Source organism: Dermacentor andersoni, chromosome 2, assembly GCF_023375885.2.
Source record: "Dermacentor andersoni chromosome 2, qqDerAnde1_hic_scaffold, whole genome shotgun sequence".
NCBI classification, from domain to species: Eukaryota; Metazoa; Arthropoda; class Arachnida; order Ixodida; family Ixodidae; genus Dermacentor; species Dermacentor andersoni.
Window position 1 is genome coordinate 6,876,565 of NC_092815.1, and position 27,146 is coordinate 6,903,710.

A 27,146-nucleotide genomic window follows, 5' to 3' on the forward strand; every position below is an offset into this window, starting at 1 on the left:
TTATGAGCTTGCTCACATCCTGCGAAGAGCACTTTAAAGTAATCACGTCCTGGACTGACAACCTGTTCACCCTGAAGTCTCCTCTAAAGGTTGTGACATAATATTTAATCAAGACGGCTCAGTGCAGTCTGGAGGCATGCCAGCGACACAAGGATTCTCTGGAACACATGCTGATATCAAGTTATGCAAGAGTAAGGCTACGCATTCACCTGCGCCAGCTAGAAGCTGCGAGAATTAGTGGGCATGAAAGCAAGACATGCGCTGCAGTTAATTTGCAGTGAGTTGTAGCGCTTGTTGTTTTTAATATCCTTAAAGTTCCCGACCAAATAAACAAGCTATCACATCGGAAATTTCTATCTATTGAATGCACTTTTTCTCAGTGTTGAGAAGCCGTATGGCCACTTTATTTTAGCAGCATCGATGACCGGTTTATAGCAATTACCAATTGACAATATATTCGTGCAGAAAATATGCTAAGCAGGGCTTTATAGTCAATTACTACGTGAGAGTCGTGATTTAGTGCTATATAAGCCACATGTAAGGCACCAAATAATTTGGTATGCATTCAGTATTTTGTTTACCCTCATCTGCATATTTACAGTAAAATAAAAAAATTCAAAACAAAATTAAGAATAACTATGGAAGCACTGCTAAACAGAATACGGCCACAAAATAAAATAAAACGTTCAATGAAAGCGCATGCTATATACTCAAGCTAAACATAAAAATGCGCCAGAAATGGTTCATTTCGTAGTATTAGTGTATGATATCCCACAGAACAAATATAAATTACGTTTCGAACTACAATGAAGCAATAAAAGCTGCCCGGATGTATAGGCTCCGTAGTTATCGCGCTCGACTGCTGATCCTGAGGACGTGGGAGCCACCCAGCCGCGGCGGCCGAGTTTCTATAGAGGTTAAACGCATGGTGCTGTGTACTAGTTCGGTATCGGTGCATGTTAATAAAACCTCAGGTGGTCGAAATTTCCGATGCCCTCTACCACGGATCCATCACACCCGATGCTACGAAATCACAAAGAAAGGCCGTGGATGTGATATTGGTTGAAATATGCGACGTTAAAAAATTCGCAAATGTCAGCACAGGTAACACAGACACAAACAGGTAAGACAGACACAAATGAAAAGCTGCCACATTCACTGCAGTTTCCGTGACCCCGATACAACCATTCAACATTGGTAGAACATCACTTACACACGGCCTCGTTTTAACCGCAGAGTGGTTATTTGACTGTTACGATCATCGCTTTCTACTCAGCGTTGCAGCATTCAGCCCGTAAATGGGCTAACTGATGACTGATTCGAAAACAAGATTTGGAAGTAGGGTGTGCGATGAAAATTATTCTTTTGTCCCGTGGGGGCAAGCCGTTTGTTAAACAAATTCGGGTTTCAGCTGGCAGCCAAACGGTCTGTACGCTTTGGTTAAATGCACGAAACTCACACACAGACATAGCGAAAGACGGCGGGACTCGTGCCTGCGTATGTTTCGTGCCTTTAACCAAGGTGAACATTCACCAGCTAGCCCAACAAGACGTTCTTTTAAGGTCTGCGCGGCTTGCGTGGACGGCAGTGTTCTGCTGCCAGCAAGTCCAGTTGGAAATTCCGCTTTAAAAATAGGAATGACAGAATAATAAATTGATACCTTCACACTGCTCATGCGAAAATTTCGTGTTCTCCACATATCATTAAAGCAGCACACGCTATCAAACTGAACTGTAGATGCAGCTGCGCGACGCCCGTTGACTGCCTACGGAGCGGGCATCAAAATGGCGGACGCCGTAGCAGACGATGCGGTTGTCTTCACCCTGCACGGCGGCGGAGTGGAGCGCGTTGTTACGTTTCGCCTACAACGCGCGGTAATGCCGGCGCGGATGCAACGGACGCCGGGGCTTTGTCAAAGCGGCGGACATTTTGGCCCGTTCGACGCCGCCACAACGCCTCCCCGCCAAGCGTGTCCAGGCGTGTTTCAGTGCCACGTGTCTTCGTATGTGCGTGTGTGTGTGTGTGCCCACGCTTGTCAAAGCGCGGCAGCCGGGGAGCGGAGCTCCCCAAGTGAGGAGCCAGCAGGTCTGTCCGTCGGCGGGTTGGCGATGCGTCACTACACTCGGTTCAGCATGTCTCTCGGCTCGTCCGTGCGCGCCGTCGTGGGCTCATGCTCCGCCGTGTCGTGGGCTCATCCCGTGACCTTCCTTCTGGCCCGCGACGCCGAGAGTATAAGAGCAGCTGCCCCCGGACGCCAGAGGAGAGGCTCCGATTTGTACTGTTGAGTTACGAGCTCTCCCGTCTCTCCACTTCGGTCGACCTGACCGGCCGCTCTTTTGCTATGTTAGAATAAACAAGTTGTTCTGTTACCAGTCTTCTCTTGCTTTGCCGAGACCTTCGGATGCTTCCAGTGCCCCAGGCCGCCAGGCCAACGCTACCCTTGGGGCTTGCGACCCATTCGCAATAACGGGCGCCAGCACCGAGACCCCAACAGCGTGCATCGCGGCACCCTATGCTGGATGGATGGATGGATGGATGGATGGATGGATGGATGGATGGATGGATGGATGGATGGATGTTATGAGCGTCCCCTTTGGAACGAGGTGGTGGGTTGCGCCACCAAGCTCTTGCTATTACACTGTCTAATATCCTACCTAGGTTAAACAATGAAAAAAGAAAAAAAAAGCACTATGAACTATCACGCCCAAATTTTCTGATCCCCTATTGCGACCTGTGCTTTTGTACGTATCCGTCTTTTGTCGTTTCCCTACTTTTCTTCCACCAATCCTCCAATCGCCTCTTACTAATGTCTATTGCGGACATGTTTGCTTTGCCGCTACTCCCGCTGAAACCAAGGGCTTCAAGGAGGCCAGTGGTGCCTAAATCGACCGCTGGGTACACGGAGGAAGGAAACTAAGGAGAGGCCCTGACGTCACTCTTTGTGAAGCAAAAGTGAAGCCGGAATTTGGCGTTGCTCACGGCGATGCTCCGCCTTTTGGGCCACACTCCTCTCTTGTTTACGTCTTTCGCGAAACCACGCCGCGCTGCGCGTGGTGTCGCGCGCGGAGCGCGCGCGCTCGCGCAACATCTGGCAGAGCACGGTGCAGGTAACACAGCGCAACAAGACACGGTGACTAACGCAAACCCGCCCACTCAGCGCCTTTGCCACGGCCCGAAACTACCAGAGCAACACGTGTGAGCGCTCAAAACCATAACAACGCCGCCATTGTGGCCCAAAAGGCTTGGCCATACAACAACAACAACAACAAAAAAAAAAAAGCAGCAAAAAAATGAGAACCTACTACGTCATTTCCGCCACACTTTTCTCCTAGCGCGCGGAGGGGGTAGGGCCTCTCCTTAGTTTCCTTCCTCCGTGGCTGGGTAGAAGTCTTCACATTCCAAGAAAGCATGCTCCGTCGTTACCCTAGCTTTACCGCAGCAAGCACATGCTTCTTCTTCCTTCCTATATCTCGCTTTATAGGTGCGTGTTCTAAGGCTTCCCGATTTCGCTTCGAAAAGTAATGAGCTTCCCTTTGACTTATCATAAATTGTTTCTTTCCTGATTTCGTTTTTTCCTCTTAAGTAGTTGCCCATGGCAGGTTTCCTTTCCATTGCCGCCACCCATGAGATTATTTCAGCCGCTCTGACTTTCCGCTTGACGTTCTTTGTTGCTGTGTTGCCCGCCCCACAGGCCGCATACTTGCTGGTAAGCTTCCTAGTTCTTTTCCTCCACCGTGAATCAATGTTTTGCCTGTACAGATACCTGAACACTCTCCCAGCCCATTTACTTTCTTCCATATTCCTCAGCCGTTCTTCATACTCAATTTTACTGCGAGCTTCCCTCACTTCAAAACTAGTCCAGCCCATATCCCCCTGCACAGCTTCATTTGTAGTCTTCCCGTGAGCGCCCAATGCGAGGCGACCCACAGACCTTTGGTTCCCGTCGAGCCCTGATTGTACCCCTGATTTAAAGCAAACAACCGCATTTCCAAAAGTAAGTCCTGGAACCATTGCCCCTTTCCACATACCTCGGAGGACCTCGTACCTATTGTATCCCCATAGCGCTGTGTGCTTCATTATGGCTGCATTTCTCTTCCCCTTGACTGTTATGGTTTTTTTCCTGTGTTTCCATATATCCATTGCCTTCGTTTATCCATATACCAAGGTATTTATATTCTGTTACCCGAGGTATTTCTTGGCCCTGCATCTCCACTGTCTGTTCACTGTTTTCATTGAATACCATAACACCTGATTTTCTAACACTAAATTTCAAACCTAAATTGTTGCCTTCCTGTCCACAGATATTAGCCAGACGTTGCAAATCACTTTGCTTCTTAGCTAGCAACACAATGTCGTCCGCATAAAATAAACCTGGGAGTTGCTGCCGTATTACTGTACCCGCCTGTTTGTATGAGAGATTAAACCCGATATTACTTCCTTCTAGCGCCCTCTACATCCTCACCATGTACATCATAAACAGCAGCGGGGATAAAGGGCACCCCTGCCTCAGTCCCTTGTTGATATGAACTTTCTCCTCGCTCCTCATCCCTTCCCATTCAACGCAATCGGTATTTTCCAGGTAAATCTCTCTCAAAAGCTGTAGACAATCGTTACCTAAGCCTTCCCCTTCCAGAATATCACAAAATGTTGCGGTCTACGTTGTTGTAGGCTCCTGTAATGTCTAAAAAGGCCACATACAACGGTCTGCTTTCTGCTTTTGATATTTCAATACACTGAGTAAGAACAAAGTTAGCATCCATACGCCTACCTATTCTGAAGCCATTCTGAAGATCTCCCAAAATGCCATTATTCTCTGCCCATGCTTGAAGCTTTAATTTGTTTGCCTGCATTGCTAGCCTGTACATTACCGATGTAATGGTCAACGGTCTATACGAGTGAGTTCTGTCTTTCTCCCCTTTACCTTTATAAATTAAGTTAATTCTACTTTGTCGCCAACTGTCTGGTATTCGTCTACCTTTTAAAGTTTTTTCCATTACTTTCTCCACAGCTTCCTTACTTTTTAGTCCTAGTTCCTTAATCAGCCTAACGGTAACCTCGTCTAGCCCTGTGGCTGTGCGCTTAGGAATCTTCTCTTCCGCTTTCTTCCAGTCTAAATTTATCAGCCCCAGCTCCTTTCACACTTGTGTCTCTTTCATGCTCTTTTTTTCTTCAAATACAACCTCGTCATTGCCTTGGAAAGATTCGGCTGTTACCTTTTGGATGTAATTTATTGCCGCTTCTCCTTCCAGTCTGTTTTCATCTTCGTCTAGGATATGTTGTTGTATTGTTGTTGACTTCCTGCCTAATAATTTTATGTGATTCCAAAATATTCTAGTTGAGGCCTTCTTTTTCTCACGTATTTCTGACAACCAACGTTCACTTTCACCTTTTAATTTTGCTTGCACCAGTATTTGAACCATACACTTTTTCTCCCGGTACATTTCCCATTTACTGGTTACTTCATCCTGTGGCAACGGCGCCTTCTTTGCCTGCCTGTGCTCTCCAGATACTTTCTGTCGTTCGGCGATCGCTTCTCGTATCTCCTTGTTCCACCAGCTTTTCGGTTTCTTTTTTCCTTTCCAACGAACATGTTGTTTCTCTTTCTGTATTTCTGTCGTTATTATACTAGAAGCTCACCATATTCCCACTCTTTACTTGACCATTTGCCAAGTTCTTCCTCAACTCTAGTGACTATATTTGCTATTTGTTCAGCGTTTAAATTTGGACTGGTCATATTGCTCTCCTTGCTCTCTTTCCCAACTACATATCCCATTTTCAAAATGATACGTTTATGGTCACTCCCTATGCTGCTAAACCCTTCCTCATCGATGACCATTTCTCTCAACTTATCATGAATTTCTTCTGTCATCAGACAGTAATCAATGGTCGATTGCCGGTTTCCCACTTCCCACGTGATCTGTCCTTCACTTAGGCCCTGTATTCACGATCACGAGGTTATGTTGCTCACAAAGGTCTAGCATTGACTTCCCGTTATTGTTATTAATAGGACAATCTCAGCAGCATTCCCGAAACCCTTAATATCAGCGCTTATGCATTCCACTAACTCTTTATTCTTCTCTGTGCAATTCTTTCCGGTCCACAAATACGTAACTCCCAGCCAAGTTTCTTTCCCACTTATCGTACCTGATAACCAAAGATGCTCTTGACATTGTGAATTTACTCTTTTCCATTTGGCTCCCTGATGGATGAGCCTTCCGACTCCCCCTCCCTTTCTTTCCGACTTAGTTCTGTTGCACCCTTCCCAAACATAATTCTCAATAACTGGCGGCTCTTCTGAGTCTCTAAGGTGCGTTTCTGTAACCGCATACACCCCTATTTGTTCTCTATGTAACTGCTCCTCAATCTCTGCCCACTTTTCCTTTCTTCTGCCGCCCTGCATGTTTATGTAGCCTATTGCATGGCGAGCTCTTTTTCTTGCTTTCCTCCTTTTTCTGTCATCGACGGCGATGCTCTTCTGATGTTCCCCTAGGGGACCTTCTTCATTACAACCTACTGTGACCTCCTGAGCGCCCGCGGGCCCCCTAAAGAAGCAACAGCGCGACCACCAAGTCACCAGCCCAATTCTAGTGCCAGCCTGTAATTGAAGTGGATCCCGTCTCCGTTTATGCGGAGGCTGCTTAGAGCGCCAGCAAGTGGCAGCAAGGAGAAGCAAGTCATATTGTGACGTCATATGTTGGCGGCCAGAATGACCAGGCATGGCCGATAGGCAAGCGCCTGCTAGAATTAGCTGGAACCCCCCGCTCCTCGCATGACTGTTGCGCAAGGAGCGTGGCCTGCAGCACAACGCCTGCGGCTGGAAACGTGGCGTTAATGAGGGTAATTAGGAATACTGAGGCTAATTAAAATAAATTTATGTTAAATAATTAGACCACACAAAAGTTACTAAGGTTCAATGAACGGAGCCTAATCAAGAATTAAGGGTACATTGATATCAGTTAGACCTAATTAAGTTATCGTAATTATTAATTAGAGGTATAAACGTCTTCTTCATAACATTACCTAAAGTTAATTAATTCAGTAATTAAGTCAGCGTCGTCATTATATAAATAACAAGCCTGAATAATAAATAACAAAATTAAGTTTAATTATCTAAGCAAGTTTCACTTGACTGCATTTTTCTCCTAAACCACTCCGAATCAGGTGAGGTTTATTCACGCTATGGGGGGAAGGGGTAGCCAGGTCTGCGTAGTGCAACAAGGTACGCAGAAACTCTACTGCCTTGTCAAGGTCTGCATAAGCATATGGAATGGTATGGTAAAACTTTAATGTAGTCCTGCAGGTCGCGATTCTTCACGAAGCGGGCCGCTCCCGCGTGGGAAACGGAAGGCCGAGCCTCTCGGCCGCATCGTGGGTCTGCTGGACAGCCCAGAGTTGGTCAGCCAGAAGAGGGCTGCGGAGAACCGCCTCCCATCTGGCCGAGCTGTTAGCGATGATAGAGCGTGACCGGGCACACCGCCAGATCATATGGTCTAACGTGGCTATTTAATCGTGGCAGGTAGCATTGGTGTAAGTATCCGGATAGATTTTATGTAAGAGCGACGGATTCGGATAGGTATTCGTTTGCAGTAGACGGAGCGTTAATGCTCGAGCTCTATTGAGGTGCGGATGAGGAACAAAGTAGGTTCTACGGTTGAGATAGTAGTGTTTAGTAATCTCGTTGTAGGTGGAGGGCGTGTCCCTGTTCTCTGAGGAGTCGGCTTCCGATTGGTCGAGGGAGCGCGGTGGGCAAGTTTACGCGCAGCCCCGTGAGCCGACTCGTTGAGGTTGGGAGGAGCACCCTTTATCTGACCCTGATGTGCGGGAAACCAATAAATGAAGTGGTGCGTGATTGCCTTGCCCCCAATAAGTCTGAGGGCCTGTTTGGAAACGGTTCCTTTTTCAAATGCTCTGACTGCAGATCTTGAATCACCATAGATGACATCCCGTGAGCTATCCAGAGGGCTAGTGCAATAGCCATTTGTTCAGCTATTTCGGAGTCCCTCTTTCGAACCGAGGCAGCAGTGGTGATTCCTTGCCGACCATCAACAGTGACGATGATGAACGCCCGACGTCCCTTACAAGAAGCGGCATCCACAAAGCTGACCTGTCGCTGATCCCTGTGTATTTGCCTAAGGAGGTTGGCCGCCCTTGCCCTCCTTCTACCGCGATTATGATCGGGGTGCATGTTCCTAGGTATTGGCGAGGCCGTAATATTCTCACGAATCGACGGAGGAACGTCAGAGAACTCCTCCGCTACTCTATCGGTGTGAAATCCGAGTTCCTGCAAGATGGATCTCCCTGCCTTCGTTGTTGTGAGGCGAGTTAGCTGGGCGCGCTCCTGGGCCTCTGCAATCTCTTCAAGAGTGTTATGAATGCCAAGCTGCATTAAGCGCTCTGTACAAGTATTTACGGGTAACCCGAGAACCCGCTTGTTAATCTTCCTAAGCTGTGCATTCAATTTATCCCGCTCTGCCCGTTTCCATCGATGCATGGCTGCCACGTATTTAAAGTGGCACAGAACGAAGGCATGCATTAGTCGAATGAGGTTATCCTCCTTGAGTCCATGATGCCGAGTGTCGCTAGAGTCGTCTATGATTTGATGCTTAATCAGTTTCATGGTATCTTGTCTGGATAGGCCTGGTCTGAATCCTATCATACTATGGGGGTAAATGTCGTTATTCTCCAGATACCCTCCGAACTAAACGAACAGCACTTTCAGTTTTAGCAATTAGCTTGCGTATAGTCTTGCCATTTGTACCCCCTGACTCAACAATCATGCCCAAGACCTTGATTGAATCGACTCTGGGTATACGGTAACCATTTCTTGTATACAGATTAATGTCTCTGTCTTCTAACGTTATCCATCCCTTGGGCCTTGGACCACGTTTCTTGGGACTATACAGCAAAAGTTCCGACTTCAAGGGGGAGCATCTGAGACCGGTGGGTTCGAGATAGGTTTCGATAGTGTCTATTGCCTCCTGTAAGGCTCCCTCAACCTGACCGTTTTTGCCTCCTGTGCACCATATAGTTATATCATAGTGTGTTTGATGCCTTCAATCTCGAGAAGCTTTCTGCTTAGGTCGACCATGGCTATATTGAATAAACAAGGGGAAATGACTGACCCCTGTGGGGTTCCCCACTCGCCAAGGTCCAGCAGTTGTGATTCGAGATCGGCCACCCGGAGGGTAGCCTTCCTATCCGAGAGGAACGATCTAACATAGTTATAAAATCTCTCACCCAGATTGAGCCGAGATATCGAGGCTAGGATATGCGAATGTAGAACGCTGTCGAAGGCCTTCTCGAGATCAAGTCCCAAAACGGCTCGAGTGTCGCTAGAGTCGTCTATGATTTGATGCTTAATCAATTTCATGGTATCTTGTCTGGATAGGCCTGGTTTGAATCCTGTCATACTATTGGGGTAAATGTCGTTATTCTCCAGGAACCGGGAGAGTCGATTCAGGACCGCGTGCTCCGCTACCTTACCCACACAGGATGTAAGCGAGATGGGCCTCAAGTTGTCAACGCTAGGTGTTTTGCCAGGTTTGGGGATGGGTACTGCGAGAGCAGTCTTCCAAGGTAATGGGACGGTTCCATTCCTCCAAATTTCATTAATGTCCTCTGTGAGGTATGCGATTGATTTTTCATCCAGATTTCGCAACGCCTTGTTGGAGATGCCATCCGGCCCTGGTGCGGATCTACCATTGAGTCCATTGAGCCCTACGAATCTCCTCAACGCCACACTCTGCATCCAGGTAGGAATTGGCCTGGCCCTGGTAATCGAGATGTACAGGAGACCGCCGTGAGCCGACTGGGAGATATTTGTTAGCAAGCGTGCGGATTAATTCGTCCTCAGAGGTCATTCGTGAGGCCTCATAAGCCTACCCCCAAATTTAAGTTGGCCCACCGCCAAATTTCATCTTGACCACTACCAAACTTGAGTTGGCCCACCCCAAAATTTCAAGTTGTCCCAACCCCAAATTTTAAGCTGGCCCATCCCCAAATTTATGTTGTCATATACCCGAATTTTCCTTTTTACGGGGCTCCTACACCTATTTAAGGGGCTCAGAAATGTACTTTTAAACACTTCATGCTCTTCTCATTTTCTTTCATCTACCTTTGAATAAACCGTGCAAGTTTCGCACTAGAAATCGTCTCGCCCTTGCTTGGTCGCCGTGGTCTACCGGATGCCTGCAGCCCGCCGACAACGCCACGCTACCCAATAAGTAACGTCAGTCGAGCTTCGATAGGCAGGCGTCGCTACTTCTCGGCAGCAGTACGATACGCTACCCTGGAGTACGCAACAACGCCTCGTGCGCCACTGATAGCCACCTAGCGGGCGCTTCCAACAGTACGCGCGGGAGCAGTAGCAGACGACAACCCTTTGCAGCAAGGATGGTTGAAGTTCGCGGCTGCGATTTCTCCTTTGTTCGGGCGCCAGACTGCTTCTGCGGTGACAGCTGTAGGGAAGACGCTGATGTCTGTGGGAGTGGGTATGAACACGATGTTACCGGTGTTTGGGACAACATGGTCCACATACGTGCCAGGTGCGTCCCGCAGTAAAACGCCATGAACCCCATTTACATGAGGTGGAGCTCATGCGAACTAGCCGATTCATTTTGTTGACTAATGCGATGTCGCGATCGTGTTTTTTAAAATTCTACCCTTGCCGTAATGCTGCTTCTGTACCTCAATAATAAGCACCCGTCGTTAGTGCAGACTTATATTAAACAAACCCGCACGGTGCGATGTCTGCATATTCCGTTGTGATTTTTCTGCCGATGAATACATGTGACATCGCCGAATAAGTGCAGTTAAAGTCGCCTCAAGAACAGTAATTGCGAATTTATTGATGGAAACGCGTACACTAGTCAACGAAGTCACCAAACGCACGGGTTAATAAGAGCGCGTGTTAGCGCTGTACCGCCGATGAACTGCCGTTCCCGCTGCAGTTTTTGCAATTTTACATTCCCCAAGGTAGCTGCTTGGAAACTTACAAAGCTAAAGTCTGACTAACTTTGAGAACATTTTTTTTCAATGTTATTATAGAAAGGTGCCACATGATATATTTAAAGGCAGAGCAGCGCCAGTCAAAGTAGATGAGCGCTGGCGGCAAGGCCGGGTTTAGTCCTCTGCGGCGTAAGCATAATAAGCAATAATTCAATTGAGTACAAAATTCACATGGAGGAAGGGACTAAGTTGTGAAACAAACAAATCACTCGGCGTGTTAAGTCTGCTCAGACAGCATCGAGGTGTGATGACTTCCCAAACGTGACGCGAACTTTTCAGCGAAAAATGCAACAGAAATACCATATGCAGCAACTATTAGCAATTCTCGCCCTGAACTACATATTTTCTACACACCATTTCCCCAAAAAAAACACAATATCTAAGATGCCCTCGGGCGAAAAGAAGAAAACTGTTAAAGAAGCACTTAATTTTGCTTGGTATCATTCCGATGAGACACAGCGTGATTTATACCCTTTACAAACGAGGCAGGGTGAAAACCTCGCAGGTCAAAAGAATCAACAAGAGTTATGCATGAAGCAACTAGCAACAGTTAAACAAGCGCGAAGCCACGCATAAAATAGATGTAAAAACATGACCTTATACTTCCCCCCCCCCCTTTTCAGCGCCTGCCGGGCCTTTAGGGTATTTGAATAAATAAATAAATGAAGGGCGCGACAGCTGGTGCGAGGATTTACCGGGCCACATAAAACTAACAATTTCAGTTCTTGCAAAATTCTGTAGCTTTAACATACAACACAATGCGTTTGTGCAGTCGTACTGCCTAGCTAGCCCAACACGGAAAAGAAGCGGAAAACAATATAAGCGGCAAACGGCATTCCAAACTTTAGCGAAATGCCTTTAAACCGCATGCTGCACTGCAGACGAACTTCGTCGCGTAAGCGTCTAACGACGATCGAGTGGAAAACAACACCGAACCGACAAAGGAAAGGATGATAAGAAATTTCCCGCCGAAGCGACAATCCATTGCTACCGTTGCTCTCGCTGATGAGCCTTTGCGAAGAGAGATTAGAACCGTATCACCGGCACGTTTTCGCCGGTATTTCAGCCCCCCACCCTCAAACAATTCTTCTTCGACATTCCTTGAAGCTTTGGCCACCCCACGTATGCGAAGGGTGTTGCCTATTTTGCTCTGAAAACGCGAATAAGACAGAGAAGCACTATCAACGACACAACAAACTACGGCGCGAGGCTGGCTCCTCTCCCGTGTGTTCTGCGCAAGGCCGCCACCAGTGGCACGTCCATCGGCGCGCACTACGCGTTAGAGCGAGAGAGAACATCTGGGGGCTTTTGCTCCTATGACTCTGCCTAGGCACTACGGAGGAGGTTTCTTAGCGCGTGTTGTATTCGTTTGTCCCCAGACATGCCGGCATTGCGGAGTGCGGTCGAGTTTGTTTACTCTCGGACGCTGGCTGCCGGCGCGACGCAAATGGTGCGGAACTTTCTGGAAGACACGCGGGCACCAGCCATTTCTCTGGAACCTTCGATGACGGCATACAAGCCGACGCGCTTGATCCGTTGATCAGATTTTCGACGATCACCGACTGTGTTCGCCGCTATCGTTGTTCTTTGGGTGTAGCCTGCTTTTGAGGGCACAGGTTCGCCCACTAAAACGCAAACGCTAGTTTCGTCACTCACAGTTTTGCAGCCTTCTTCGCCGCCCCTATTACGTGACATCCGCAGCACCGACACCTTCCCGCGGTTGGGCTGGTTGGTGCCTACCTAGTGACATAATGTAGCGCATGGCACAACCATAAACACGCACAGGCACACGCAAAAGGAGCATCTGTAAGATGCAGCTGTGTCTGCTTTGCATTTTTCAGATCTTCAAACCGATTTCGAAGCAATGAAATCTGAGAGCGCTGGGATTGCTCGACATTTAGACATTGCGCGAATTGAGGATGCAGAAAATTGCTCGCGCCGCAATAATATTATATTCTATGGCATTCCCGATACTAACCCATCCGAAAAATTTGCACGCTCTGAGGAAACAGTCATCAACCATTGCTGTCAGAACTTGGGTATAACAATTAACCCTGAGAACATTGAACGCGCCCATCGCCTTGGGCGTTACAAATCTAACCACACTCGTCCAGTCATCGTCAAGTTTACTTCATCTAAGAATAAAGACGCCATATTATCGAAGGGTCATAAGTTTAAGGAAACTAACTTCAGCGTCGGCGAGGACTTTTTCCTCAAAATACGAAATGCGCGAGAGCACCTAGTCGCGTGCGCTAAAGAAGTCAGCAAAGTTTGCACTGAATTTTAAGACATTACATATTGGTCCCAAGCGCTACGTGTTTGATGAAACCACGCAAACCGTCAAGGAAATAGTAACTCGCCCCTCACAATCAGATTAACAATCACCTCATCGTGAACCGTCTGGAAACCATGCCAAGAACGCTTCTTTACCTAGCCTCTCGCTCTCCGTTATATACACTAACATTCGTAGTTTTATTCCTAAGCGTCAAATTATTTCTAGCCTTGTTTCGTCATCAAGCAGCAACCTACTTATACTAACTGAGACTTGGCTGAGCAATGACATGACAGGCAACGAAATACTGACTGATCTACCAAACTTTCAAGTTTTTCAGAAAGACCGTAGAGATTCACGAGGAGGGGGCGTACTCATTGCCGTCAGCCAAGGTTTATCATGTTCCCTAATACAAGATTCATCTGACCTCGAAACCGGTTGGTGCGGAAAGGATAGAGCTTGTAAAAACAGTAAAGACTCTAGGAGTAGTTTTTAATGTGCATTTATTGTGGGATGATCACGTCGCCCGAGTTTCAACGTCTTTGGCCAGGGCTTGTGGCATACTATGCAAATTCAGACATGTTTTACCCCCTAAAATTAAACTTTTAATCTACAACAGCCTTCTTGCTCCTGATATAAATTATTGCAATATCGTATGGGGAACCACTTCCCAAACGAATCTTCAGAGACTACTATTCCTGCAGAAAAAAGCCGTTCGCAATATTGTGAATGCCTCTTACGATGCTAATACAGCTGCAATATTTCGCTCCCTTAATCTGATTCCCGTACAACACTCGTACGAAACAAACCTTGTTTTAAAGTGCAAAAACAGTCTTCTATACAACAACACATTTTTCTTAGATATATGCAAATTAACTTTCCCCACACCGCACAATATGAGGCAAAAGAATGCTTGGCTACTGCCATTTTCAAGAACAAATTATGGCTTTACTAGATTAGAATATCGCGTACCGAAGTTACTAAACGCCTTACAGAGTGTTGATATAACCCTAAATGATATTTCTAGGCGAACGTTGACAGCACAACTTTCAGAATACGGCGCATTTGCGTGGAACCGGTGACGCAAACGGTTGAGCAATGATTAACGACTTATATAACGGTATTTTGCTAATATTTCTTGAGTATCCTTTGTACGAAAGCATGTTGCTGTACTAAATTATACCCTTATATGTATGAGTTACAATGGCATGTTTTTGAAAAATGAATGTTGTAACAATGTTTCAAGAAAATGCTATAAATGTACTTGTCTTTTTTTCTATTGGTGAATATGTGCGCACTTCTTTCTTTTTCTCTCTCTCTCTCTCTTATTGACAAATTAACAGGAAGTTTTTTGGTATGAGTGTGTGTATATGCATATATGTACTCTGAATGTATGTATCAATCTGTGCCTGTTGCCAAGAAAAGGGGCAAGGACCTAGTCAAGCTGCTGCTTTGCAGCTTTTTGTTCTTGCCCTAGTGTTCTTTTTCTGCTGTAAAAAAAGAATGCTGAAATAAATGAAATGAAAATGAAAATGAAATAGTCTTTCAAGCAGCACCTAACACAGTTTTACTAGGCGTTTGTTATAGGCCACCACATAGTAGCCACGATTTTTCCCGTCAGCTTCATAACGTACTAAGTCAACTGTCCACAAGAAATGGGCATGGGCAGGACATGTAATGAGGAGGGAAGATAACCGATGGTCATTAAGGGTTACGGACTGGATTCCAAGGGAAGGGAAGCGTAGCAGGGGGCGGCAGAAAGTTAGGTGGGCGGATGAGATTAAGAAGTTTGCAGGGACGACATGGCCGCAATTAGTACATGACCGGGGTTGTTGGAGAAGCATGGGAGAGACCTTTGCCCTGCAGTGGGCGTAACCAGGCTGATGATGATGATGATGTCAACTTTCCACAAGGCATCCTAATTCACATATCTCCCTCTTCGGTGATTTTAATTTTCCAAATATTGACTGGCATAACCAGCCTGCACCTATAGCTAACAATGGAGAAACAAGGGAATTCCTAGATATTTGCAACAACCTCAACCTTACTCAGGTAATACTTGAACCTACCCGCGTAACACAGAACTGTGCAAATATTTTAGATCTCTTATTAACTAATCACCCAGACAGCGTTCAGCCCATTACATACCTACCTGAAATAAGCGACCACAAAGTAATTCACGCTAACCTTCTCCTTACGCCAAACCGGCGCCGCAAATACCATAAAACCATCCGTTTTTATGACAAAGGAAATTATCACGCCATAAATAATGAACTTAACGCGTTTTTTCAAGTCTTCTCGTCACGTTTTCATTCCCGCAGTGTTCAAGAAAATTGGTTACTGTTCAAAGACAAACTAGAAAGTCTTAGATTCATCCCCCAAATTAGTTTTCACTCTAATTCACAAAAGACATGGTTTACTAAAACACTGAAACGTTTGGAGAACAAATAGAAGCGTATTTACCGTTCAGCCAAGTCTCAGGGGACGCATAGCGCTTGGGTAAAATATCACGAAGCTGAAAGATCAATCTCGCCGCTATTTCTAATGCCAAGAATACCTTTTTTCACTCGGACTTGCCGAATATGCTAACTAGTAACCCCAGAAAGTTCTGGCAAGTTATCAATCCGCATCACGCACCAGAAATAACCCTCACAGATGAGTCAGGCACAGTTTTCACTGATGCTGAGTGCGCTACTATGTTTAACTCTGCCTTCTCGTCCGTATTTACGAAAGAAACTGAAATACCGCCATCATTTTCAGCACCACCCTCAGTGATAAATTATGCTATGCCACCAGTTGTCTTCACGTCATCTGGCATTTCTTCCCTAATTGAAACCATGAAAATTTCATCTTCATCCGGTATTGACAATATTAACTCAAAGCTTTTGAAAAATAACAAGGATATTTGTGCGCAATTTTTATGCTTACTTTTTTCACAGTCACTGTTATCAGGTCAACTACCACGCGATCGGAAAAGCGGTAAGGTCGTTCCAGTCTTCAAATCGGGTAAAAAAATTCACCGTTTAACTACCGTCCCATTTCCCTTGCCAGCGTACCCTGCAAACTCATGGAACACGTCATCTACTCCAATGTCATGAGCTTCCTCGATTGTCACAACTTTTTTCATTCTGCGCAACACGGTTTTCGAAAAGGCTTCTCTTGCGAAACACAGCTGGTCATTTTTATTCATGATTTGCATGCTAATCTTGACTTTAACCTACAGACCGATGCTATTTTTCTGGACTATGCAAAAGCGTTCGACAAGGTTCCTCACAAACGCTTACTACTAAAACTTGCATATTTGAACCTCCCCTCTAATATCTTTAAATGGATAGAAGAATTCTTGACTAACCGCTCACAGTACGTGACCGTTAACAATCGCAACTCCAATCCTATCCCAGTAACGTCAGGTGTTCCGCAAGGGTCTGTCCTCGGTCCGCTTCTGTTTCTAATTTATATTAACGATTTACCAACCCATGTCTCTAGTGATATTCGCATGTTCGCCGATGATTGTGTAATTTATCGCAAGGTTAATAACGCTTCTGACCAAACATCTCTTCAAGGCGACCTTAACGGCATTCAGGAATGGTGTGCCAATTGGTTAATGGAACTTAACCCTCAAAAATGTAAAATCGTGTCCTTCACGCGTCGCCGTAACGCACTTCATTTCCCATACGTCATAGCTAACGTCCCTGTACAACGGGTTCTATCATACAAGTACTTAGGCATTACCTTGCGTGGCGGCTTGTCCTGGAGCACACACGTTACGAACATCATTTCATCCGCTAATAAAACACTTGGATGTTTAAGACGTCATCTCCGCCAAGCCCCTAAACGTATGTAGTTATTAGCGTACAAATCCCTTGCCAGACCAAAATTAGAATATGCTTCACCCATTTGGAACCCGCACCAAGCTTGCCTTATAAATGCACTCGAATCAGTCCAAAACAGAGCAGCCAGATCCATCCATTCATCATATTCTTACGACATCAGTGTGTCAGCTTTGAAAGCTGAATCTGACTTATTGCCCTTATCACTTCGTCGCTGCATTGCCAGCCTTTGCTTGTTTCATAAATTTTTCCATAGTTCACTAGGCCGCGCACCCTACATCGTCCCTCCAGCCCGCATATCTCATCGCACTCGTCATCCGCTTCAAGTTTCCCGACCTCGTGCCCGAACTGCCACCTTTGCCGCATCATTTTTTTCTTGTACTGCAGCAGACTGGAACGACCTACCCAACGACATCGCAGCCATCACGTGCTCATCCAACTTTGCCAATAATGTTACCAATCATGTTTCGTTGTGTTAACACTTGCTCACCAAAATAAATGTACCCACCCCTTATGTAATACCCCTAGTGGGTCTTTAAGGTAATAAAATGAAATGAAATGAAATTTGTGCCTTTGAAACAGGCGTTCATCGAGCTTTCGCCCCCTGCACAACCCGAACTATGGGTTATTCCCCTGCGGCTCCTTCCGCGCAAACTCTTTCTCAACCCATACTGCACGATAGCGATTATACCTATACTGCCAGATCCGTGTCGTTCAGGCTGCTGCCGGTTTCCGGACGCCTTAACCATCAAAAAGAAATCCCACTCACTGTGGGAATCTATGTTACGCGAATAGTAGGTAGTACCTTATACAACTGTTTGCAGCTGCTAATTCGCGAGTGCATGGTGCAGCAGACGCAGCCTCGGACGACCAAGTGCCTTCCACGTGGCACGAGTCGCGTATACTGCAAGGACGAGGTACTTGTTTGCCGAGGCACCGTCGTGGTTGAGCTCTCCTCGACCGCGGCGGCCAAACGTTGGTCATGTTTGTCATCCGAAGTGTGTTGCTTTATTTACGGCCCGCCTAGTTCATTTGCAGGCTAACGGCACAAGTCTATAGTGTCACACGTAATTAATTAAACGTTAGGTTTTCCAAAGCGTCTCGCCCATTCCTTTCTCGACAACAACACAGGATAGCGAGAAACTTTCCATCTTATCAAAGTTTCTCGTTGGTTTTATTTTGTAGATACGACTAAATATCTTTCTCTTGGCGGTCGATCCTCCAGATAGCGGGCACGAGACATCTCAACGGCAAACCGACCGACTTGGAGCCGGCAGCGAGGCGACCTGCCCTCGAAATCCCTTACGTCGCCTGTTTTCGGCACGAGAGAGCTGAACGACCGCTGTTATTGAGGAGTGTGACTGCATACGCCAAGCGGACGCCATCTCAAACCTCGCTGCCTGATCGACTGCAGTGTGTGCGCACGCTATACAGCAGCACGGCGAGAACCAGCGTTTATTTCAAAAGCAGGAGGCGCTGCCGTAGGACGGTGTCGTTTCTGGGTCGGTGGTTCAACGTTTGCGCATACACAATCGTGGTTGTAGATTTAGCGGGACGCATGTCCACCGCGGTCTTCCAGCGTCCACGTGCGCAGCGCCGTCGAACCTCGAGGTGGCAAGGCGCTCATTGGGCTCAGAAGTCGGTGGTGCGAGGCCTCGTCTTCACGTAGATGATGAGCACCACGAGCATGGCGAAGGTGGCGATCACCGGAACAACGACGGAGAACATTTTCTCCTGGATCTCACTCATGTCCTTGCGACGCTCCTGCTTGGCGCGCTGCGACAGCCGGGGCTTGTTCTTGTTGCGGCTCGCCATAATCTCGAATCCTGTCTCGTGCTGCCGATGCGGCTGCGTGCGCTCAGCTGCACTAAGCCCACGATGTGCTCAAGCACGGCTGAAAGGAACAACAAAATTTTCTGTTTTATTCGAGGCCAACTTAACTTTTTCTATTCTTCCTTCCCTCTGCTGTAATTACCCCTACAATTTACTTTCACTGTCGCCCAATTCTTGACGTACAGTGGGTATGGGTCATTAGGGAAGATCAAATGCATGCATTCAGTTTCTTTATTTAATGTAATACTCTCGTGACACTTTGAACTTGTCATTAATGTATGTTCTCTTTTTTATGCGTTAAATAAAGGTCTTCGACATCGAAACCCTAGAATATATATGGCAAGCACCAGAGCACCCTAAATAATTCGATAGTCTTTTTACAAAGCAGTTTCGGTTTCGCTTTACAGAAGATGCATGCGTCGCGACGTAGACGGCGACCACGCCTCCGTTCGATTTTGCCGAGAGCTGTGCTGCCACATCGGGCATATCGACCGACACGGAGCGAGTGCCAAAAACGGTCTGATGCTCTGCTCTATACACGTCACCACTTTCTGCGTCATGACGGAAGTTTACGTGCTCTGAAAGCGGCCGGCTTTGCACATAAACTCGCGGACAACTTTCTGTGGCAATGAAGGGCAAGCTACGGAGGCAAAGCGCCCACAAGTGAGAGCGCTTCTGAAAAGAGTCCCGTGTTTTCATTCACGTTAGTTTAAGTAGGGGAAAAGAAAACATAAACATCTTATTAGCAACATTTAAATAAGATAAAAACACCACTTAGTGTAAAAGTTTACTTATTTTGCGGCTGTTTCCTTCCGCGAAACCGTCGCACGTGGAAGCTGCGTCGATTCAGCGTCTGTTTCGAGCAACCAAAAGCGCTGTCATACGCTGGCGGACTACTTGGCGCCGTAACACTTCTGCAGAAGCTCCGCCCCCGTAGGTTTCCGTTCATTGCCACAGAAAGTTGTCCGCGAGTTTAGCGAGAATTTTGATACTACCATCACTTTGGAGATATCCCTTCCAAACTTGGGATGAAATGCACTGGCGTTGCTCTGACGCAGGACTAAGTAGAACACTGTTAGAAAAAGTGCAAAAGGAAAAATACGGCAGAAGAACACAGGTCGAGTGCTTACTATGGACTGAACATGTTTTATTAGAAACTGACGTATACAGGGTTTCCCACGTAATTTGTGCCAATATTTAAAGAAAAAGCCGCAGTTTCGCCCGAAAGGCGAAGCATCGATTGCCATATGGACAGCTATATGAAGTAAGGAAAGTAAAGAAACCACGGACGACAATGAATCCTCACGAAAAAAAAAAGAAGTCGTAGTGATGCCGTATTTGCATGGCTTGTCTCATAATCTTAAGAGGGTGGCCACTAGGAATGGCGCCACACTAGTGTTTTCGGCGCCGAGCAAACTGGTTAGGTTGTGCAAAAGCATCACAGGAGAGAAGAAAGATGCGACTAGTGGCTGTGGAAAAAAGCACACCACTTTTTTTCACAAAGACTATGCATCTTCGGTTGTGCATCGCATACCTCTCTCATGCGGACTGTCCTATATCGGCCAGACAGGTCGTTGCATTAATGACCGCATGCGTGAGCATCGCTATTTGCTACCTACAGGTACAGCAGGGAACTTGCCATTGCATTGGAAAAAGCACGAATGCCGACCAGTTTTTGAGAGTGTATCGATAGTGGGGAGAGAGCGCAGTAAACTGGAAAGAGAAATTAGCGAAGCGTTCCGCATGAAAAAGTTGGGCGCGCATACATGTGTGAGTGAACCTGCGGTTCATATCAATGATAAAGAACTTTAATTTCTAAATTTATCATGCTAATCCACGTGTTGTTGCCTTTGACGGGAAGGTTGACTTCGCTTTTGTGTACGTGTATAACTTTTGTTGATAATTGACTACAAACCTTGTTATTGTTCTTGGGTGTATACGCATGCGTGGCGGAGATTTGTGGAATGTTTTCACAATACACTTCAGTTGTAAGTCCAGCGTTGTTCTGTCCGTTTCTACTTGTGCTCGCGTCCGTACTTGCTGGAAACCATTATACGTTCACCATGCACCAACTGGCCCAGCAAACTACTCTACTAAGGAAAGTAGTTTTATCGGCCGTATGAACTCGTAAACAGTCATACTAACTAAATTAACAAGCACGCTGTCACGCGCTGTTGTGCCATACTACGAGCACCACGTGGCGACCACTAGGCGACCACGAGGCGACGAGAGTTCCCTTTCTCCGCGACGAATCAAGAATTCGACACGGGAGGTGACTTCAAGGAGCGCCCAGCCATCTCCGCGGCGCCCTGCCATCTCCGAGACGAATCAAGAATCGGGCAGGTCATCACCCTGCCCCGCCTGGTTCCTGTCGACGAGAACTCGCCCAAACCGGTTCCTACCGACGAGGGGTCGCCGAAGGGATTTAAGGGAGAACCGGCTTATTGTGAGGACAGAGAGTCGCTTGCAGCCGCCCAGTCGGTCTGATGCGCTCCTACTGCTACCTGTACGCTATCATCCACTATCTGTAAATATCGTATAAATGTTTTCGTTTCTTCTTCGTCTACGGAATGAGTGCGTCTTTCGTCTTCCACCCCGAAGTCACAACAGCGCGCACAAGCACACATCAACACATCTCACCCGGTGACCGCATGAACTCGCTGTCAGAACGGTGGCGTGAGGAACCGCAGGAGCAGCAGCGAGCGAAGTGACATTCGTGTTGTCTATCGCATCAACACAAAGTGAGCGCCGAGAATACACAGCACGCACAAAGCTACCAGCCGCCCCCAACCACGCAGATCGCTCTCAATATACGGCCGCGCACAGCCGCCACACGCGCAGGTGGAGCAGAACGCCGCCCCTTCCTCTGTACCCCGGCGCCTGACAACGATGGGTGCCTCGCGCGCTACGGAAGACGGCGCGCTTCCTCCCCGCTTTCATTTCTTTCGCGCGGCCGACATTGAGCCGCGATCGTCAACTCCCCTCGCAAGCTTTCATTCGCACGTCCAACGTAGGCGCGCGGCGACGGTGTAATCGCCCTTGGACTTTATACAAAACCTCACGGCGACGGCAGAAATGCGCTTGGGGTGTCCATATAATTTCTATCGCAATGTCCGAGTACCACGTGGTTGGACAGAACCAAGGTAATGTCATTTGCCGTCGCTTGGAGCAAGTCCGACTATATTTTTTCTCAATCGGAAAATTGTAGGTCATCATGAAAAATTTCCGATCACTCTTTCTGCTATGCTGTACGTCATCATCATCATCAGCCTGGTTATGCCCACTGCAGGGCAAAGGCCTCTCCCATACTTCTCCAACTACCCCGGTCATGTACTAATTGTGGCCATGTTGTCCCTGCAAACTTCTTAATCTCATCCGCCCACCTAACTTTCTGCCGCCCTCTGCTACGCTTTCCATCCCTTGGAATCCATTCCGTAACTCTTAATGACCATCAGTTATCTTCCCTCCACATTACGTGTCCTGCCCATGCCCATTTCTTTTTCTTGATTTCAACTAAGATATCATTAACTCGCGTTTGTTCCCTCACCCAATCTGCTCTTTTCTTATCCCTTAGCGTTACACCTATCATTCTTCTTTCCATAGCTCGTTGCGTCGTCCTCAATTTAAGTAGAACCCTTTTCGTAAGCCTCCAGGTTTCTGCCCCGTACGTGAGTACTGGTAAGACACAGCTGTTATAAACTTTTCTCTTGAGGGATAATGACAACCTGCTGTTCATGATCTGAGAATGCCTGCCAAACGCACCCCAGCCCATTCTTATTCTTCTGATTATTTCAGTCTCATGATCCGGATCTGCAGTCACTACCTGTCCTAAGTAGATGTATTCCCTTACCACTTCCAGTGCCTCACTACCTATTGTAAACTGCTGTTCCCTTCCGAGACTGTTAAACATTACTTTAGTTTTCTGCAGATTAATTTTTAGGCTCACCCTTCGGCTTTGCCTCTCCAGGTCAGTGAGCATGCATTGCAGTTGGTCCCCTAAGTTACTAAGCAAGGCAATATCATCAGCGAATCGCAAGTTACTAAGGTATTCTCCATTAACTCATATCCCCAATTCTTCCCTATCCAGGTCTCTGAATACCTCCTGTAAACACGCTGTGAATAGCATCGGAGAGATCGTATCTCCCTGCCTGACACCTTTCTTTATTGGGATTTTGTTTGCTTTCTTTATGGAGGACTACGGTGGCTGTGGAGCCGCTATAGATATCTTTCAATAATTTTACATACGGCTCGTCTACACCCTGAATCCGTAATGCCTCCATGACTGCTGAGGTATCGACTGAATCAAACGCTTTCTCGTAATCAATGAAAGCTATATATATAAGGGTTGGTTATATTCTGCACATTTCCCTATCACTTGATTGATAATGTGAATATGGTCTATTGTTGAGTAGCCTTTATGGAATCCTGCCTGGTCCTTTGGTTGACGGAAGTCTAAGGTGTTCCTGATTCTATTTGCAATTACCTTAGTAAATAATTTGTAGGCAACGGACAGTAAACTGATCGGTCTATAATTTTTCAAGTCTTTGGCGTCCCCTTTCTTATGGATTAGGATTATGTTAGCGTTTTTCCAAGATTCCGGTACGGTCGAAGTCCTGAGGCATTGCGTATACAGGGTGGCCAGTTTCTCTAGAACAATCTGCCCACCATTCTTCAACAAATCTGCTGTTACCTGATCCTCCCCAGCTGCCTTCCCCCTTTGCATAGCTCCCAAGGCTTTCTTTACTTCTTCCGGTGTTACCTGTGGGATTTCGAATTCCTCTAGACTATTCTCTCTTCCATTATCGTCGTGGGTGCGACTGGTATTGTATAAATCTCTGTAGAACTCCTCAGCCACCTGAACTATCTCATCCATATTAGTAATGATATTGCCGGGTTTGTCTCTTAGCGCATACATCTGATTCTTGCCCATTCCTAGGATAGGATAGGAATAACATTAATAAAGTGCCGGCAAACGACATTCCTAGTTTCTTCTTCAATGCTTTTAGGCTTCCTCCGTTCCTGAGAGCATATTCAATTCTATCCATATTATATTTCCTTATGTCAGCTGTCTTACGCTTGTTGATTAACTTCGAAAGTTCTTCCAGTTCTATTCTAGCTGTAGGGTTAGAGGCTTTCATACATTGGCGTTTCTTGATCAGATCTTTCGTCTCCTGCGATAGCTTACTGGTATCCTGTCTAACGGAGTTACCACCGACTTCTATTGCACACTTCTTAATGATGCCCACAAGATTGTCGTTCATTGCTTCAACACTAAGGTCCTCTTCCTGAGTCAAAGCCGAATACCTGTTCTGTAGCTTGATCTGGAATTCCTGTATTTTCCCTCTTACCGCTAACTCATTGATCGACTTCTTATGTACCAGTTGCTTCCGTTCCCTCCTCAGGTCTAGGCTAATTCGAGTTCTTACCATCCTATGGTCACTGCAGCGCACCTTGCTGAGCACGTCCACATCTTGTATGATGCCAGGGTTAGCGCAGAGTATGAAGTCTATTTCATTTCTAGTCTCGCCGTTCGGGCTCCTCCACGTCCACTTTCGGCTATCTCGCTTGCGGAAGAAGGTATTCATTATCCGCATATTATTCTGTTCCGCAAAATCTATTAATAACTCTCCCCTGCTATTCCTAGTGCCTATGCCATATTCCCCCACTGCCTTGTCTCCAGCCTGCTTCTTGCCTACCTTGGCATTGAAGTCGCCCATCAGTATACTGTATTTTGTTTTGACTTTACCCATCGCCGATTCCACGTCTTCATAGAAGCTTTCGACTTCCTTGTCATCATGACTGGATGTAGGGGCGTAGACCTGTACAACCTTCATTTTGTACCTCTTATTAAGTTTCACAACAAGACATGCCACCCTCTCGTTAATGCTATAGAATTCCTGTATGCTACCAGCTATGTTATTATTAATCAGGAATCCAACTCCTTTCTCTTCTCTCTGCTAAGCCCCGGTAGCACAGGACGTGCTCGCTCTTTAGCACTGTACTGTATATGCTTCTTTTGGCCTCCTAACTTCACTGAGCCCTATTATATCCCATTTACTGCCCTCTAATTCTTCCAATAGCACTGCTAGACTCGCCTCACTAGATAACGTTCTAGCGTTAAACGTTGCCAGGTTCATATTCCAATGGCGGCCTGTCCGGAGCCAGGGATTCTTAGCACCCTCTGCAGTGTCGCAGGTCTGACCGCCGCCGTGGTCAGTTGCTTCGCAGCTGCTGGGGACTGAGGGCCGGGGTTTGATTGTTGTGTTCATATAGGAGGTTGTGGCCAAGTACTGCACCAGGGTGGCCAATCCTGCTCTGGTGAGGGAGTGCGTTAGCGCTTCTGGTCACCGGCATCAGGCCACACTTCAGGCCTGTTTATGCGATTTTATCAACACGCGGATTTTTTTTTTTAAATCCGGTGGAAAATGGCGCGGCACCGGGATTCGAACCACGGACCTCTTGCAAGCGAGGCGGGTGTTCTACCTCTACGCCACCGCTGCACGCTGTACGTGCCTGTACTTGAATGCGCGGGAGGAAATGGGTGCATGTGCTCCCTACGAGCTACGTGGCACAAAACACGTGGGACGTCCCCTGTATAAAAAGCCCAATACCCGCGTATGCCAAACGACTAGCTTGTCAGCATGCGGACGAAGAAAAGATCACGAGACCAAAAATATCTGCCACTGCAATAAGCAGGCTTCAGGAAATCGATTTCATAATAGTGCAACGTCACAGAAGGTTGGCCCACGCAGGTGTTCTTGTTGTATTCTATGTAAAACACCTCGACGATTTCACGTGCTAGTTGATCTGCGTGATTAAGGAGAATCCTGGTTTCGTCCAACCTTGGGAAGCAGCCGCAGTATCGACAAACAACACCGATACAAATTGGAAGTTGGTGTTCATTTATATAAATTTGTGCGTTGCCTCAGGCGCTTATTGACGCATTCACCCGTATACACTGTATATTCGGCGCCACATGTCATAGAAATGTCGTACACAACAGTTTTCCGGCAGGTAGTAAACAGCGCGACGGGGCTAATTGTGCGCAAATTGTATGTGCTGTCTTTATACACTTTTTGTTGTGCAGTTGCACACACTCTAACTTGTTGCGTGCACCAAACACAACGTCAACCCTGTGTTTTCTTGCTATCTTTTTTCAGTCTTTGCGAAAAACAATACACGGAAGACAGGTTATACTTTTCTGCCTCTTCCCCTGCTCTGCGGTATTCCTAGACGTATGCTTACTCTTACGGAGCATTATGTGGCATACTCTTCCCAAAAGTTACAGGTTCTCTTACCATCTCTCTTAAGAGGTGAATGGCGAAAGCTCACTCTTCCTCCTCTTATCATTCGCCTTTTCTCTTTGCCTCTTCTCTTTCTCTTCTTTCGTTTCCTCTTTATTAGTCATTATTCTCTTTTCTATTTTCTTTCTTTCGTTCTCTTTTCTTTTTCACATCCCTCTCACCAATGCTGCCAAATTCTGCGGCATCCACGTAGGCGTAAAGTATTTATCTAAGAAAATGGACACTTGAAAGCCTAAGTTTATTTAGTTAGACTAATTGTGCGATAAACTACGGCAGAATATGCAACTCGCTTTAACAAATATGGAAGCAAAATAATGGAAACCAGTAGCGATTTGCACTGGTCCTTTAACACACAAATTATTGTTGAATATTCCAGAATTTACTTGATGCCACTCGAAGAACTTTCTTAAAATTTATTTCATTTCTTTTTCTTCAAGTGATCAGCCACGAGGGCAGTGCCAAGCGGCATATCATTGACTCCTGCAGAAAGTCTGAAGTGCTTCTCTTGCGGTACACATCTCGCCCGTCTCTGTGCTTTTCCGGACTTCTCACTGCACTTGTGGGGTCTATCGCCCCCTCCATCGCGGAGATGGATCTACAACAACCCGAGGACCCTCCCGTTCACCCGCGGACATCGGTTCGAGGAAGCGAGGAAATACGTCGAGTGATAGCGAGGACACAGAGCTGTACTCTGCATCAGGTGACGAGCCCTCGGAAGACAGCTTTCGGCTTGTCCAGTACCGCAAGGCGAAACGAAGAATTCTCACCGCATCTTCGGCAACCAGCTCGAACACCGTGAAAACAGCGCCTCAACGATGGCCTCACTCCATCCTGCTTGTGCCACAGGACGCTATATACTGACAACCTGTGCGTCCTCAACAGGCAAGCACTCTCCGTATA

The 27,146-nt window shown here is 46.7% G+C and overlaps 1 protein-coding gene across 1 annotated transcript in view; it reads left to right on the forward strand.

Annotated features, from left to right (window-relative positions):
- Window positions 1-22,051: 22,051 nt before the first annotated feature.
- The window catches only part of LOC140215814 (uncharacterized), a 45,838-nt gene continuing 40,743 nt past the window's right edge, over window positions 22,052-27,146 (forward strand). Inside the window, exon 1 of the mRNA XM_072286107.1 lies at window positions 22,052-22,085. Coding sequence (XP_072142208.1) covers window positions 22,052-22,085 — 34 coding nt within the window. The remainder of the gene's footprint in view (window positions 22,086-27,146) is intronic.